General features: G+C 36.3%; 1 protein-coding gene across 1 annotated transcript; it reads right to left on the minus strand.

Annotated features, from left to right (window-relative positions):
- Positions 1-632: 632 nt before the first annotated feature.
- On the minus strand, positions 633-8295 carry LOC125658724 (ankyrin repeat domain-containing protein 53-like). Its single transcript, XM_048890111.2, has 5 exons — positions 7958-8295; positions 6001-6200; positions 5534-5698; positions 4207-4375; positions 633-2817 (listed from the first exon to the last, which is right to left on the minus strand). The coding sequence occupies exons 1-5, from the start codon at positions 8141-8143 to the stop codon at positions 1930-1932; spliced, it is 1608 nt and encodes a 535-aa protein (XP_048746068.1). The 5' UTR covers positions 8144-8295; the 3' UTR covers positions 633-1929.
- Positions 8296-15023: the final 6728 nt, after the last annotated feature.

Below are 15023 nucleotides of genomic sequence, written 5' to 3' on the forward strand. Positions count from 1 at the left end.
CATATTTCATTTTAATAACATTAACAAAATGTTTATTTCTGGAAAATTCTGGTGGACTGGTAAATTTTCTGCAGACTGGTTGAAATTATACCCCATCAATCAGGCTGGACTGATGACATAAAAAGTTAGTTTCAAGCCCTGTCATACACTGATATAACCAGTTTACAAGTTGTTGTTTTTTGGTGTTTTTTTCAGGAAGAGGTTGTAAATTGTTGTAACTTGTGATCGTATCCCATTGTAAATATTTACATTTCCAACGTTTTCCCCTCGATACCTTTACAAATTGTATTATATGTCCTCGGGAATGCGTTGCAAATGTGAACAATGCGCGTACTAATTTTAATTGATAGATATAGACTATAGTACGTCTATTTTGACGACTGGGAAATCCGACAGGTTTAAAATATAAGAAATTAATTTCATTTTTGAAAGTACAATGTACATGGGGGTATGCACGGCTATGCTTCACGCCAGCATACTTTTCATGAAGCAAGTTAGCTAACACGTGACGTACGCCGGCTAACACGTGACGTACGCCGGCGTGAAGCGTTGCAGTTCATACCCTCATGTATTTTCAAAAATGAAATTTATTTCTTAAATGATTTTACAATAAAACATCTTCAAACTAATAATTTACTACTCTGTTTTAATAAAGCTATGGAAACAAATTAACTTTGCTTTGTTTTAATTGCACTTATGAAAGAGTGAAACTTAAAACCTCAGAGATGTGTAACAGTTTGCAGACAGAAGAACATCATGGCTAAAAATTGATCAAGCAACATTTATATTTTACATTGCATTGAGAATTTAACGATTATATACCATGTACAAGTAAAACTTCAAAACACTCTAATAAATCTGTAATGCTTCAACAAACAACAAACAAAAATACAGTAAATTCAAGACAAAACAAACATATACATTTGTACTGCAATATATACTTTTAAAAATGTACATTTCATTCAAACATGTGTACCAGTACCTTTTCAAAATACGAAATATGCATTTGCTTGGAATGAATAATCATATCCATGGCTTGTAATAAATAAAATAATAACTACCATCTTCTCATGAAGAGTATACCTTTTATAAACATAGGAAAGAGAGCGACCTCCGGAATCACACTTATGACCTCTTAAATTAAAGATGGGTAATTTATAATCAACCTGCTAGGTCACTGACACATTCGAGATACTTAACTTTAAAAACAGAATTATTGACAGAGTACATAAATATAAACCTTTTAAAGACTTTGAAGTGGACACAATGTCAGCATCTAGAACACGTAAATACACGTACATCCAAGGCACAAAACACATAGCATTAATCGTAACCACAAGTTTTCAACAGTGGTTTGGTTTATAAACGTAATCATTGGTAGAATGTATATTTTCATTATTTATACAGTTATATACTTGTGATAAGGCTCAAATTAATGTGCAGTTTGTTTCCCTTTATCATGAAATCTGAAAAAAAGTTCAAACTAGATAAAGTTTTTATTGCTGTTTCTCAGAAGAAAAAGAAGTCTGTCTTTTTCGATTTTGGTTTTTTCTTACTGATTTTTTATCCACATTCAGCACATACCCGCGTGCTACATGAAAGTAAACAAGGGTAAACTGTTGACATACCTATATGTAGTTCGAACAACCTTTTCTGCAGGGGAAGGGAGGGACATATTGGAATGTTAACAATTTCTCTATAATTCTATACAAGCATGTTAGACAATACATTGTATTGTGAGGCTCCACAGGCAAGAGGGAACAAACTGATAATTCAGGCAATATTTTCACATTAATATAATTTACAAATCAACAGATTTTGTCTTGGTTAAATAGATTGAAGCAATGGACATACATCCAACTTTTCGCAGCATACACGTTACCGTGGCTAGCAGGTCTATTAACTTTGAAACTAATGTCTGACCAGACTCTAATTGAAAGTCGCAATATCTCCATAATTAATGTCATATTCCTCTCCTCGTATATTTGGGAACATTGTGGGATTTTTCATATTTTTGAGGGTATGTATAACTTTGTCCTTTGGAAACCTGGCACTGAGCCAGTCGGATGTCACAGACCGAGGTGTGAGTACATCAATAGTATTTGCTCTCTGAAGACTGTTCTGATACACAACTGATGAGAAGTCATCACACAAGTGTAACGACACTTCACTTTTCCCCTTCACCCCATCACCATATTTCTTCTTCATAGTGACATCAAACATGTGGACAGGTTTGAATAGAACTGGTCGCTGATTGCGTGTTGGATCTTTGGATAGACCCTGTTTAATGACATCTTTGGGTAAATTAGGCTGCCGCAAATCTTTTTTCAGTTTCTTGTTTTTCAAATCACCCTCTGCTGTGTTTTCTCCACCAGCAAACTTACCATCAAAATACTTATAAGCCGATTTGGTTCGCGGCATCATGGTGTACTCATCCCTTGGATACTCGTCCTTTAGGTCGGTGATATACTCTGATTTTGGAGGGTGAAGTGCCAGCTTCCATGGGTCAGGGTTAAGAAAGCTCTGAAACTTCGGTTTCCCCTCTGAGTCGGTCTGGTTTTCTTTATTGGTATCCTCTGCACCGTGATCATCTGAAACATCAGTCTGTCGTCGTCCACTGTACGGAGAAGGTGTTCTGTCATCGCGGAAAGCCACATGTATGTTACTTTTATCCGAGGCACTCCTTTTTCCATTGGGCTGTTGGACTTTACTGTTGGGTTTCATCAGTGACTCGCCTTGTTTCCCCTTTTGATTAGCTTCTGACTTTGCAGTCTCGTCTTTGTTCCCATCGTCTGGTGACTTTGTAAGACCCTTTTTCTGCCAATCAAAAGCATACATTTGTATATATATAATTAGTATATGCATGTCTTACAAAAACAAAAACCAATAAACATATATTTACTGAAAGGAAATTCAATTTCAAGTTGAATACTTTTCCTCATTCATTACAAATAAAATGAATCATTAGAGGAAAAAAAAACACCCAAAAAACATAACAAGTGGTTTCTCATGCCAAAAAATACAAATTTTGATGAGGCAGGCTGTTCTTTTGTTGTTGTTGTTCTTTTTAACTTTGGTTTTTTATTTTTTGTGTTTGTTTCTTTTTTTAAAACTTTCTTTTTTGTTGCTATTACATGAGTTATCTTTCCTTTCTATGTTGACAGTAACATGAGTTACCTTTTCTTTCTCATACATATAGAATAAGCAATAGAATTTTAATTTTTTATAAAAAACAAAAACAAAAACCAGTTTCATATTACTATTAAGTGTATACTATTATTCTTAAACACTTGCACATAAATGAGTAGGCATTCAATAATTATTTGATCAAAAATTTACTTACAATTTTATTTAAACCTTCTTAAAGTTTTGCATAAATATCTATAACAACAGAGTTACCTCATATACATAGGTAAATAAATAAAATATTGAGGATTAAAGTCCATTAATTTATATTTGTTGAATGTTTTTGATGAGAACTGGTACACTGCACACCTCCGTAAGAGTGATCGGCCCTGATTTCAGAATTATGACTATGCAGGTTATCTATATGCACTGTACATGTCCATCCATAAACTTTTCACATCTTTGTCTTTTTCTCAAGAACCACTGGGCTTATTTCAACCAAACTTGCTACAAAGCATACTAATGGGGATTCAAGTTTAATTAACACTTTTTTCCAAGAGATGATCAAGAATTAGACAAAAGTTTGTGGTGTCTTTTAAAAATCATCTCAAGAACCACTGGGTTAATTTAAATCAAACGTCACAAAAGGGGATTCAAGTTTATTTAAATGAAGGACCATGCTCCCTCCAAAGGGGAGACAATCAAGAAAAGGCACAAATAAGGTGGGGACCATAAAATTTGAAATTTACATGAAAGTTTCCCGACATAAAGAGATTCAAGTAACAAACAGGTCCTATCACAGGTGAGTATATTTACCTACATCCATAAAAAGTAACAAATGAGTCCTATTACAGGTGAGTATATTTACCTGCATCCACAAAAAGTAAACAAATGGGTCCTATTACAGGTGAGTATATTTACCTACATCCACAAAAAGTAAACAAATGGGTCCTATTACAGGTTAGTATATTTACCTGCATCCACAAAAAGTAAACAAATGGGTCCTATTACAGGTGAGTATATTTACCTGCATCCACAAAAAGTAAACAAATGGGTCCTATTACAGGTGAGTATATTTACCTGCATCCACTCCTGGTAAGCCTTCTCCCCGTAGTACTCCTGGGCTGCCTTAAATTCATCCTGTTCTTCCATCTCTTTTAGCACTTGCTTCATTTTTAGTTTCTTCAGCTGTCCCAGTTCCTTGGCAACATTGTCTTTGTCTTGGTGCCACAGTTCAGCAGCTAGTATTCTGTGGAATCAGCAACAGACATAATCAGCAACAGACATAATCAGCAACAGACATAATCATATACAGACATAATCATATACAGACATAATCATATATAGGCATAATCAGCAATAGGCATAATCAACCTCAGTTTGATTCCTTGCCTCCAAAGTAGTACATTTCATATACTGTAGTGTATAAGTGGTTTTTTACCGAGACACAAATTTAGTGATTTGTCCATAAATGATGGGGATATATATTTAGCGAGACTTTAGTGATTTTATAATTTCAAGAAAGATAGCCATTACCTCTGATATGGAATAAATATTAGTGACATTCAAGTTTAGCAATTTCAACACTTTCGCTAATAATACCAAAATTAAATCGTTGCTAAAAATGCTACTTATACGGTATAAATATAGGGACATAAATTGCCTTCTTAAACAGTGGTATATGTATAGTACTATTTGGGAAAACATAAATAAATGATGGGAGAGAGAGCCAAAATATAACAATTATTTCAAGGTGGATTGTAACTACACTCTTCTTCTACTTCATTCTTCAGCAACTGACCAAATTTGCCAGGACATGGTACTGTTCATTTAACTTCAATATCTCATGTCACAATGCAAACGTTCAAAGATTTCATATTTATGATGAATTGTACAGTGACAAATATGTGCATTTTCTAACATTTTCCTTCGTCTTGCCAAATTCGTCTTTTGTGTTGACCCCGCATGATCAAATTAAGATACTGTATATGTCAATAATCATACCTTAATCTTACATACATATGATAATAGTTAAATAGTTATCAGCATATGTTCCCATCATTTCTAATTGAGAAACAATCTGAAAAGCTTATATTTATGTAAATTTTTGAGGAAAATTAAAAAAAAAAAAAAAAAAAAAAAAAAATCATCAACAACTTTGTGATGTCATATTTTGAAAATATGAATCAGTTCAGGGGGGGGGGGATCTTGAATTTTTTATATGTAGTCGTTGTCAGAGGGCAAACTGTATGATTGCCATGTGCCATGATAATGTCAAACCAACCTATAATGCTCAAATATAAAGCAACCATGCGGAGAGGGAAGACATAATACAATTTTTTGCATTAAGGTGACCATCTTGTATTTGGTGGATAAAACAGAGAGTTCAATGGAAACAGTTAAGTACCTTGCACATTTCTTGTGTCCCCAGAGTTTGGCAAGATCTAGTGGGGTGTGGCCTCGAATATCTTGTCCATCAATTTTGGCTCCAATTTCTATCAGAAGTTTAAGGCACTGAACATGACCTTCGGATGCTGCTTGGTGTACGGGTGTTATTCCATCATTGTTTGGACTACAAATCAAACCATACCATCCAATAACAAGAATATATTAACATTCCAGAATACTTGTACATGCAGATATATACATTCATGTAGCATTTTGTACAGTTTTCAAATAGTATCTGATTTTCAACATTATACATATACAGATGCAAGTTCACAAAATTACATGATAGTTCAGGACATTTCTATGTACATTGTACATGCATTTGATCATCCAAAAACAATAATGTAAATTGTCAGGTTACTTTAACCAGAAACATCACACCATTTTCAATTTTAACAACTTCACAATGACTGAGTAAAACCTTACATGGAGGGGTCAGCATGCTTGTTTATGAGGTACTGCAGACACTGCAGGGCCCTCTTCCCTGTCTGATTACTGATACATAAGTGGATGGCTCGCCAGCCAGTGGTACTTGACAAGTTGATGTTAACTTTGTATTTCTCTATGAGCAGTTTTAGACAGTCCAGCCGTCCGTGAATGGCAGCGAGATGAATTGCCGACAAGCCCTGTTTACATAAATGTATATATAAGTGACCCAATATTTCATTTTTCTCCTTTTTCTTTTTTGCATGTGGTGAAGTCCAGAAATGAAAGACCACATAGACATGAGTCAGACAAATTTCAGAACATAAGCTTTAAGCTCCTAGTAAATGTTTGACATTCAGCCTCCACTCATGATTACAGCAGAGCTTAATTAGGTATCTATACATTGATGAAAACTCAACAATACACAGCATATATCAAAAACTTCAAAATCGTATTATAAAATTTAACATATACTAACCTACAATATTAGTCAGTTAGAATAATATCTTTAAGGAGGTATAACTAAATTGTCATAATGCCTGACTTCCTTTTAAAACATGAATGAAAATATAAACATCAGCAATATTTTTATATTCTTTTTAAAATATGAATGCCTAGCTGGGTAGCTCTGAAAGTCAGTTAACATGTCAAGTACTGGTCGGTAGATCACAATTTAAAGTCAGAAGGGGTTTGAAATTTAAAAAAAATTATTTTCTACTAAAACTGCATTTTTATTTTTGACTAAATAAAGTAAATTTGAAAGTTTTCAATTTCAAAATATTATTGTACATATCCTCCACTTTTCATTCATCTCAAATTTCTCTGGTGTGTTACTCCCCCTTAACACCAAGAGATGAATGTCCTAATTATATTGATCTGCAGGTATATCAAATAAGGAATGTTTTAACATCCATCAAGCATAATTTTGATTACTATCTGTAGATTGCTATGTAAAAGATAAACACTTAACTATTAGCAAGGAACTGTCTGGTCTCCCGTGTGGCAAACAATTATTATTTAATGAATTGTTTTGTTTTATTGACACACAAAAGGTTTACATACACAATATTTAAAGAACCAGAGGTTAACAGTATTTGACATAGCATTGTTAACTGAACCACTAAACTGTCTTTATTTCTCAAAACAATTTAATAAAAACTCCCATATGTTACTAATTGGCATTTAACTCATTTAACTTGCAGTGAATTAAGAATACAAAGGTCAGGCATTTACATTTAACGTCACAAATATTCTTTAATTGTGAGTAATTTTCTCCTGAAATTTATCAGATTAACCTAATATATGTCAACAGCTCAAAAGACTTTACCAAAAAGTAATTAAGTTGATGTTGCCTTCTCATTGCAAATGTTTTGTAGAGTATAAAAAAGTCCTTAGACTTACATAATTAAATGCATAACGAATCATCACTGACGATTATGTATAATTAATTTTATACCATGACACAGAATTAAAAATATGACGAATAATCAGTACATGTACAAATCATGGAAAATGCATCATTTATCTATAATTATATATATTTTATAAAAGTACTTTTTAAATAAAGGATTTACCGGTACATTCCTTTCAAGGAATGATGTGAAAACTATGCTTTCATTATTTTTACACATGATTCATATGATAAACAGGTATGTGTCAAATATTTGGTGTATGGTTGTATATAAATAAGTACTTTAAATAACTACAATATAGGCCTATATAACTTCATATCACATGTGGCAAATTCTAGTAATATTTTGAAAATATACATGATGAATAGTTTGCATGTATTATCATTTGGCAATGTAATTTTCAACAACAAATATATCTAATATTGATGAAAAATAGCACGATATAATTTAGCATTGACAAGTAAATGACTGAGAAAATTCGGGTTGTAAACATGCCCATGAACTTGACAACCCTTTAGCCAAGCATATATGGGAGATTTACTTACATTTTTATCAAAATTAATTTTTCCTTTTTGTTCCTTAAGACTCTGTCTTAGCCATTCCACGTCTCCAATGGCAGCTGCCATGAATTCGTCATCCGCAATTCGTTTGTCGTTCGCCATGCGAGTTCGTCGTTTCCTTAGAGGCCGTGGCGAGTCTGCACTGACTTGACCCTTATCTCCACCTGACATTTTTACCGAACAATAACTTTCTCACGCGTTTACATATAATGGCTCCATACTAAACGTTTACATACCACTTCTATAAAAGTTTGATTCTTATCAGAAAAAATTCACTTTCTATCGGCGGCCATATTGTTTACAGTAGGTGCCCTGAGTGACCGAAAGTCGTTCTCGGGATTTATCAATCAATGTAAAGAATTGTATAGCGCGGGAAATTCTAACGATGGAACTTTTACTTGGAAAGTGCATTGGCTGCGTTCAAGATCGTAGCGGCTACGTAGGGCTCTATAGCGCTACGATTTTGAACGATATGCTAGGCTAGCCCTATGTAGGGATAACAAGCGTTAATTCATACATACCTAGATATCTAGCCTAGCAGCTAGACTAGCCGCTACGATCTTGAACGCAGCCCTGTTTCATAAATTCTTTTTCTTTTCTTTTTTAAAATGGATTAGGCAGTGGCGTAGCTTCCATTGAGGCAACCGAGGCAGCTGCCTCGGTAAAAAAAACCACCTTTTACGTTGTTAAAATGTCGATAGCTTCTGGGGGGCTGCGCCCCCCAGACCCCCTACCTCGGTAATATTCGAACCCAAGCTGCGCCTATGTTAGGCCTAGGATAAATTCTATCCATGCTCTCGAAGTATTATAGATACAAAGAAGGAATGAAAATAGTTTCTACTCAATTTATACCATATAGGCCTAATTTAGTGCGTTGGGCCCATTTTATACGTTTTATATTTAGCCCAACTCATAATTATTAAAGGATCCTAAACCATGAAAACTGTCTCAACTAATATTCATTTCGAATCAAAATGTAGAAATTACTTTCATTCCCAATCTAATTAAAATTGTATAACCGTTACACTGGAAAAACCCGGTGTATAGGCTAGCCAAGTAACGATCAGATTTTAATTAGATAGTGTTACTTTCATTCCTTATAAAAACACATTCAATGTCGAAAAATTATATTTTGTATGATGCGGAGCATTGTCGTAGCAACTCTGAAATAAATACATACGTATTCTCTTTGACAGAAGATGTACAAGCTAAATGAAAAAATACTAAAATATGTAAAATTAGGAATAGCTCCCTTCCTCTCCGATCTACACGAAATCATTATGGGTTAGAGGAAAAGCTGGACAACAAGACAGACAAGGGCAGTGTTGTTGACCTCGAGAAACTTGTCAAGAATTTGGAAAGCTATGACGCAAGGACGCCGGCGGCACAAATTGAAGTTCCAGAACGTACATCAGATAAGTAACAGGGTAAACAATTCAGGAATTACAGAGAGATAAAGAATTACGTAAGATGGACATCAATATTCAAAACCTGACCGAGTCTATGAGAAAAGAGTTAGAGGAGAGTAAAGCAGAGGATATCGTTTCTAAGCGCGATTGGGGTCGATGCGTAGGATCCGATGTATAGTCAGTGGAATTTGAGTTGTGGGAGAAAAGGACACAACAGAAGGTAACAGTGTGTAGTGGAAGAGAAAGTTTCTTAAAGATTAAAAAAACACTGAAGGTTAGTGCACACTATACAAGGTGTTCATCGACCCGGATCTCAAAGATGCAACGTTTGGAGGAGGTTTACAATTTGCGAAAAGAAGTGGGGGATAGGAGGGACCATGGCGAGACTGGAATTCTTATCAGAGGAGGGATAAGCATTCTACGACAACAGGTAACCTGGGGGGGGGGGGGGGGGGGGGGGGGGCAGATACAGGGAATGTCGCCACGAACTCGGGAGATGTTAAGTAAACGTCACAAGTACCCATATATAAAAAAATTTTCAAGGTTGGACTTAAGATTAAATAACAAGTAATGTTGACGTGATGACCACAAATATGTTAGACCTAGAACAATGTGTTCAGAAAAATAAGCCCGACATTAACTGCGCTAACAGAAGAGAAATCAAAGAATTGTTTGACAAAACTGGAAGCAACAGAGCTAACATTGGAAGGTTATCATCCACCGTTCCACAACCTGGAGTCGGAAGGACGTGGGGGTATGTATATGTACACGTTTCGAATCTTTTTTGGGGTAGACGTTTTTAACTGGTATGTGGTGATGAACAAGAGTTTTAAGAGTCGGTATGGGTCAGTGTGGAATTTGGAGGAAATAAAACAATTGTGTTACGTTGTATATATCGCAGCTCATTAAGTGACGATAAGAACAATCAGAACCTAGAAAGGTTACTTCGGAGTGTAACAGATAGAGGCGTACGTGACTTAATCATAGCTTGGGACTTTGATTATCCCAATGTCGACTGGAATAACTAAACTGAAAACGACAGTGAAAACTCTGAAGTGACCAATCCATAGAGCGCATCAGAAATTGTTTCCTCATCCAACATGTGGATAGACCTATGAGGTACGTGGTGATTTGGAGCAGTGGTCCGAATACCATCTCTTGAATCTTGTGTTTACAACTGAGGATAATGTTGTAAAAGACATGTGTTACCACAAGGTAATAGTGATGACTGCATACTGACCTTTGAACACACATGTAAGACTAGTACTTGGATATACAACCTATCACTGGGTCAAATGCTGTCAAACTTGTTTTATACCGATTCTTGGCACACTAACTTTGACTACGGATAACTCCGTTTACCTGATATAAAAGGCTCACCGCGGGTGGGGTGTGACCGGTGGACAGGGGATGCTTACTCCTCCTAGGGACCTGATCCCACCTTTGGTATATCCAGGGGTCCGTGTTTGCCCAACTCTCTATTTTGTATTGCTTATAGTAGTTATGAGATTTCTAACTGTTCGTTAGCTTCACCTTTCATATTGAACAGTAAGACGAGAAAGTACAAGTGTGACTGTTGATTGATTGTATACTGCTTAACGTCCTTCTCGAGAATCTTTCACTCATATGGAAAGGGGACTACAGTGCAAAGAGTTAGTGGACAAAATTACTCCGGAAGCTTAAACCATTTTTAGTGACAAATTGAATTAAGCTGGAAAGTGCAATGCGGGACCACCTACCAACACAAACCGTAGGTAACAGACCCAGCAAGAAACGACAACCGTATATGGATCGAGAGGGCATGATGTTATTGAAAAACAAGCAGAGAACTTGCATGGGAGACCTATACAGCAACTCAACACTGCCGTGATTATGATGACTATTGTGTGATTGGTTGATTGTATTTTGTTTAACATCCTTCTCGAGAATTTTTCATTCTATGGAGACATCCTCAAGACCAGCGAAGGGCTTCAAATTTAGATCGATGATTGGCGCCTACGGCCATTGAGGAGTGAGTGTTCCTTAGCGTACCACACCTACTGTGACACGGGATATCATCTCCGGGGACCTTGACATTCACAACTGATGCCGAGCGTTTGGCGATAGAACTATCACTACCTGTTTTAACGACTTAGGTCTGTCGCGACCGCGATTCGAACCACAACCTTCCACATGCGGGGCGAACGCTCTACATCTAGACTACTACAGCTGCCAGATTATTGTAAATCCGAACTGGTGACCTCCAAGGTCAATGCACATCGGAAATTACGGCTGGAATTACCGACAGGATGACAATGATTCATGAATCGACATATTCTGCTGATTTGACGGGTTTGTTGCTTCAGATTCTCTCTGATTCCATTACGATATATATATTCAATCACAAATATGTCAAATAGTTGTTCTTTTATTTTTCAATTTGCCTTTGTGACGTCACAATAACGACATCTTTTAAAAACTACAATGTCATAACAAGTACATTGCATTGTGCACTTTCTGTATTAGTATATTAAATTGTTACACTCTGAAGAGCCGAACAACACGGCGAAAGCACGAAGAGTAATTAATTAAATTATTCACCAGTTAAACCCCTTAGTTGGCTACGTTTTATAGATGACATTGAGATGAGGTGGGTCAACGGTCGTGAAAGCCTGGACGATTTTATCGAGATGCCAAACTCTTTCCATAATTCCATCAAGTTTACTGTGGAAATTTTCACCTCAAATAACACATTTTTTGGATACCACAGCCACATTTAGAAACGGGGAAATTGAGTTTAATCTCCACACCAAACCCACTGACTCTCATTTATACCTTATGCCATCTAGTTGTCATCCACCCCACACTTTCAAAGGTGTGCCTAAGGGTTTAGCTACGCGAATCTGTCGCATCTGCTCTACTCCTACTATTTTCCAAGAACAAGGAACAATCCTCAAAACTCATCTCACTAACAGAGGATATGATCCTTGCAAGGTACAATCCGCGATTGATGAGATGTCACAACAGGACCGACAGTCCCTCCTCTAGTATAAAGAAAACCCTCAGAATGACAGGGTTCCATTAGTCACTATGTATCATCCCGCCTTCAAGAACATCAATGGTATTCTGAAAAAAACACATTCCCATTCTGCATGCCAACAAACGAATGGCTGGTGTTTTTAAGGAACCACCGATGGCATCCTTCAGACGCCCCAGAAACCTGAAGGACATGATAGTAAGGACCAAACTGGATAACCCTTTACCCAATGGAGGTTTCAAAACATGCTCAGACCTCAGATGTCAATTATGCAAATATAGCTCAGACACTGAGGGTTTTAGCAGTCCTATCACGGGTCGCAGTTATAAAATATTGGGAAACTTTTCCTGCAAAACCAATAACTGCATCTATCTCAACAGTTGCGATGTCTGCCGGAAGCAGTACATATGAGAAACAACAGACCTTCGCAGACGGATCAACAACCACCGGTCCTCCATCAGAACCAAATAAGATTTGTCAGTAGCAACACATTTCAATGGCAATAACCACCGATGGGAGGACATGACAGTAGTGGTTATTGATCATGACCCTAGTTGGTGAGATACCGAAAGAAAGCAGATGGAAAAATTCTGGATGCACAGGCTGAAGTCATTTGAACCGCATGGTATCAACAAACCTACTGACTTCACCAGGATGAATTGAATTATACGGGCTAAACCCTTAGATTTTAAGCTTCATCTAGACCTACTCGTCTGATCATGTCTCTAACAGTGGTACCATGACCATTTTTGAACACATTTTTTTCTTTTCAATTCTGTTTAAAATCAGCCCACCCCTTTTAATTACTTTGCCTTTATAACCGATTGCTTACATGTAAAACCCATTTATCAGTTTCCGTGATTCTGTGTTGTCTACACGTCTACACTAGACATGATCAGTACGGGGATGTCTGATGTTGATTCTGTGTTTACACGTGTACACTAGACATGATCAGTACGGGGATGTCTGATGTTGATTCTATGTTGTTTACACGTCTACACTAGACATGATCAGTACGGGGATGTCTGATGTTGATTCTGTGTTGTTTACACGTCTACACTAGACATGATCAGTACGGGGATGTCTGATGTTGATTCTGTGTTGTCTACACGTCTACACTAGACATGATCAGTACGGGGATGTCTGATGTTGATTCTGTGTTGTTTACACGTGTACACTAGACATGATCAGTACGGGGATGTCTGATGTTGATTCTGTGTTGTCTACACGTCTACACTAGACATGATCAGTACGGGGATGTCTGATGTTGATTCTATGTTGTTTACACGTCTACACTAGACATGATCAGTACGGGGATGTCTGGTGTTAATTCTATGTTTTTCACGTCTACCCTAGACATGATCAGTACGGGGATGTCTAATGTTGATTCTATGTTGTTTACACGTCTACACTAGACAAGATCAGTACGGGGATGTCTGATGTTAATTCTATGTTGTCTACACGTGTACACTAGACATGATCAGTACGGGGATGTCTGATGTTGATTCAATTTCCTAGGCTGCTTATTCTTTGTTTTTGTTTGGAGTTGGTCCACTTTGTTTACTTATTCAGACTTGTTATTTACATTATCTTTCTCTCAAATTTTGTTCATTTCTTATTTCATTTTATAGTGTTCATTCATTTACATAGGATTTTTTTTGTGAGTGTGTTGATATTTTTTTCTTATTATTATCTTTTTAATTCATTCCACTTGAGATTAAATAAGTCTATTTTTATCACTTCATACATTTTGAATCAGCTCTTTGGACGAATAAGGCATGTCCTAATTCGCTCCACTTTTAACATTGATTGGCAAGCCTAAAGACCAAAAAACATGTAGTCTGCGTTGTAAATACGTTTGTAGATTAGTGTAGTTGTAGTGCTAGATGTATTTATATGTCGTTTTTGTTACTATTCTCTGTTGATATTGGCCACATTATGTAATTCTTTTCGTTTGTCCTGAAAATTTGACAATCTGGTTGTTCGTGTCGTTGGTTATTTTAGTGCTTTGTATAATTTTTTGTATTTGACCTTGTATCCACGTTGTGGATCCGACACTTTGAGGTATCAGGTGTTGGAACTTTAGTGCTTTATATATATATATATATATATATATATATATATATATATGAAAGGTGATGATAACGAACAGTGTTCAATCTCATAACTCCTATAAGCAATACAAAATAGATAGTTGGGCAAACACGGACCCCTGGACACACCAGAGGTGGGATCAAGTGCCTAGGAAGAGTAAACGTCCCCCTATATATATATATATATATATATATATATGCAGCATCTGGATCATGAGTTAAAACATGAATAAGTCGGCTTTGAAATCCACTGGCGGTGAGGTGAGGAGGAGTGACATACAAGAAATAGTATTTCATCGACCGCCAACCAGCTCAATAAGAAAGCATTGTGTCCACCACTCTTCCTTATTTGCTAATATTAGTTACAATCAACAGGATACAACTAGCGGTCTGATTGTTTTTGTGGCATTGCTTTTTTATTGATTTCAAATTCATAAACGGGTCCACAAACTCGTCAAAAGGCCGTCATTGACCTAGAGCAATATTTTGAGTAAGATGGGTTTATTATACGTAATTGCACTGGAATAATGATG

Source organism: Ostrea edulis, chromosome 9 (genome assembly GCF_947568905.1).
Source record: "Ostrea edulis chromosome 9, xbOstEdul1.1, whole genome shotgun sequence".
Lineage (NCBI taxonomy): Eukaryota > Metazoa > Mollusca > Bivalvia > Ostreida > Ostreidae > Ostrea > Ostrea edulis.

What these genes read in the sequence shown, in the direction of transcription:
- LOC125658724 (XM_048890111.2), bottom strand. Translation starts at nt 8,143, where the DNA reads ATGTCAGGTGGAGATAAGGGTCAAGTCAGTGCAGACTCGCCACGGCCT. An exon ending in AAATTAATTTTGATAAAAAT is followed by an intron (nt 6,201 to 7,957) that starts GTAAGTAAATCT and finishes TTATGTAAACAG; the next exon opens with GGCTTGTCGGCAATTCATCT. An exon ending in AAGCATGCTGACCCCTCCAT is followed by an intron (nt 5,699 to 6,000) that starts GTAAGGTTTTAC and finishes TTTGATTTGTAG; the next exon opens with TCCAAACAATGATGGAATAA.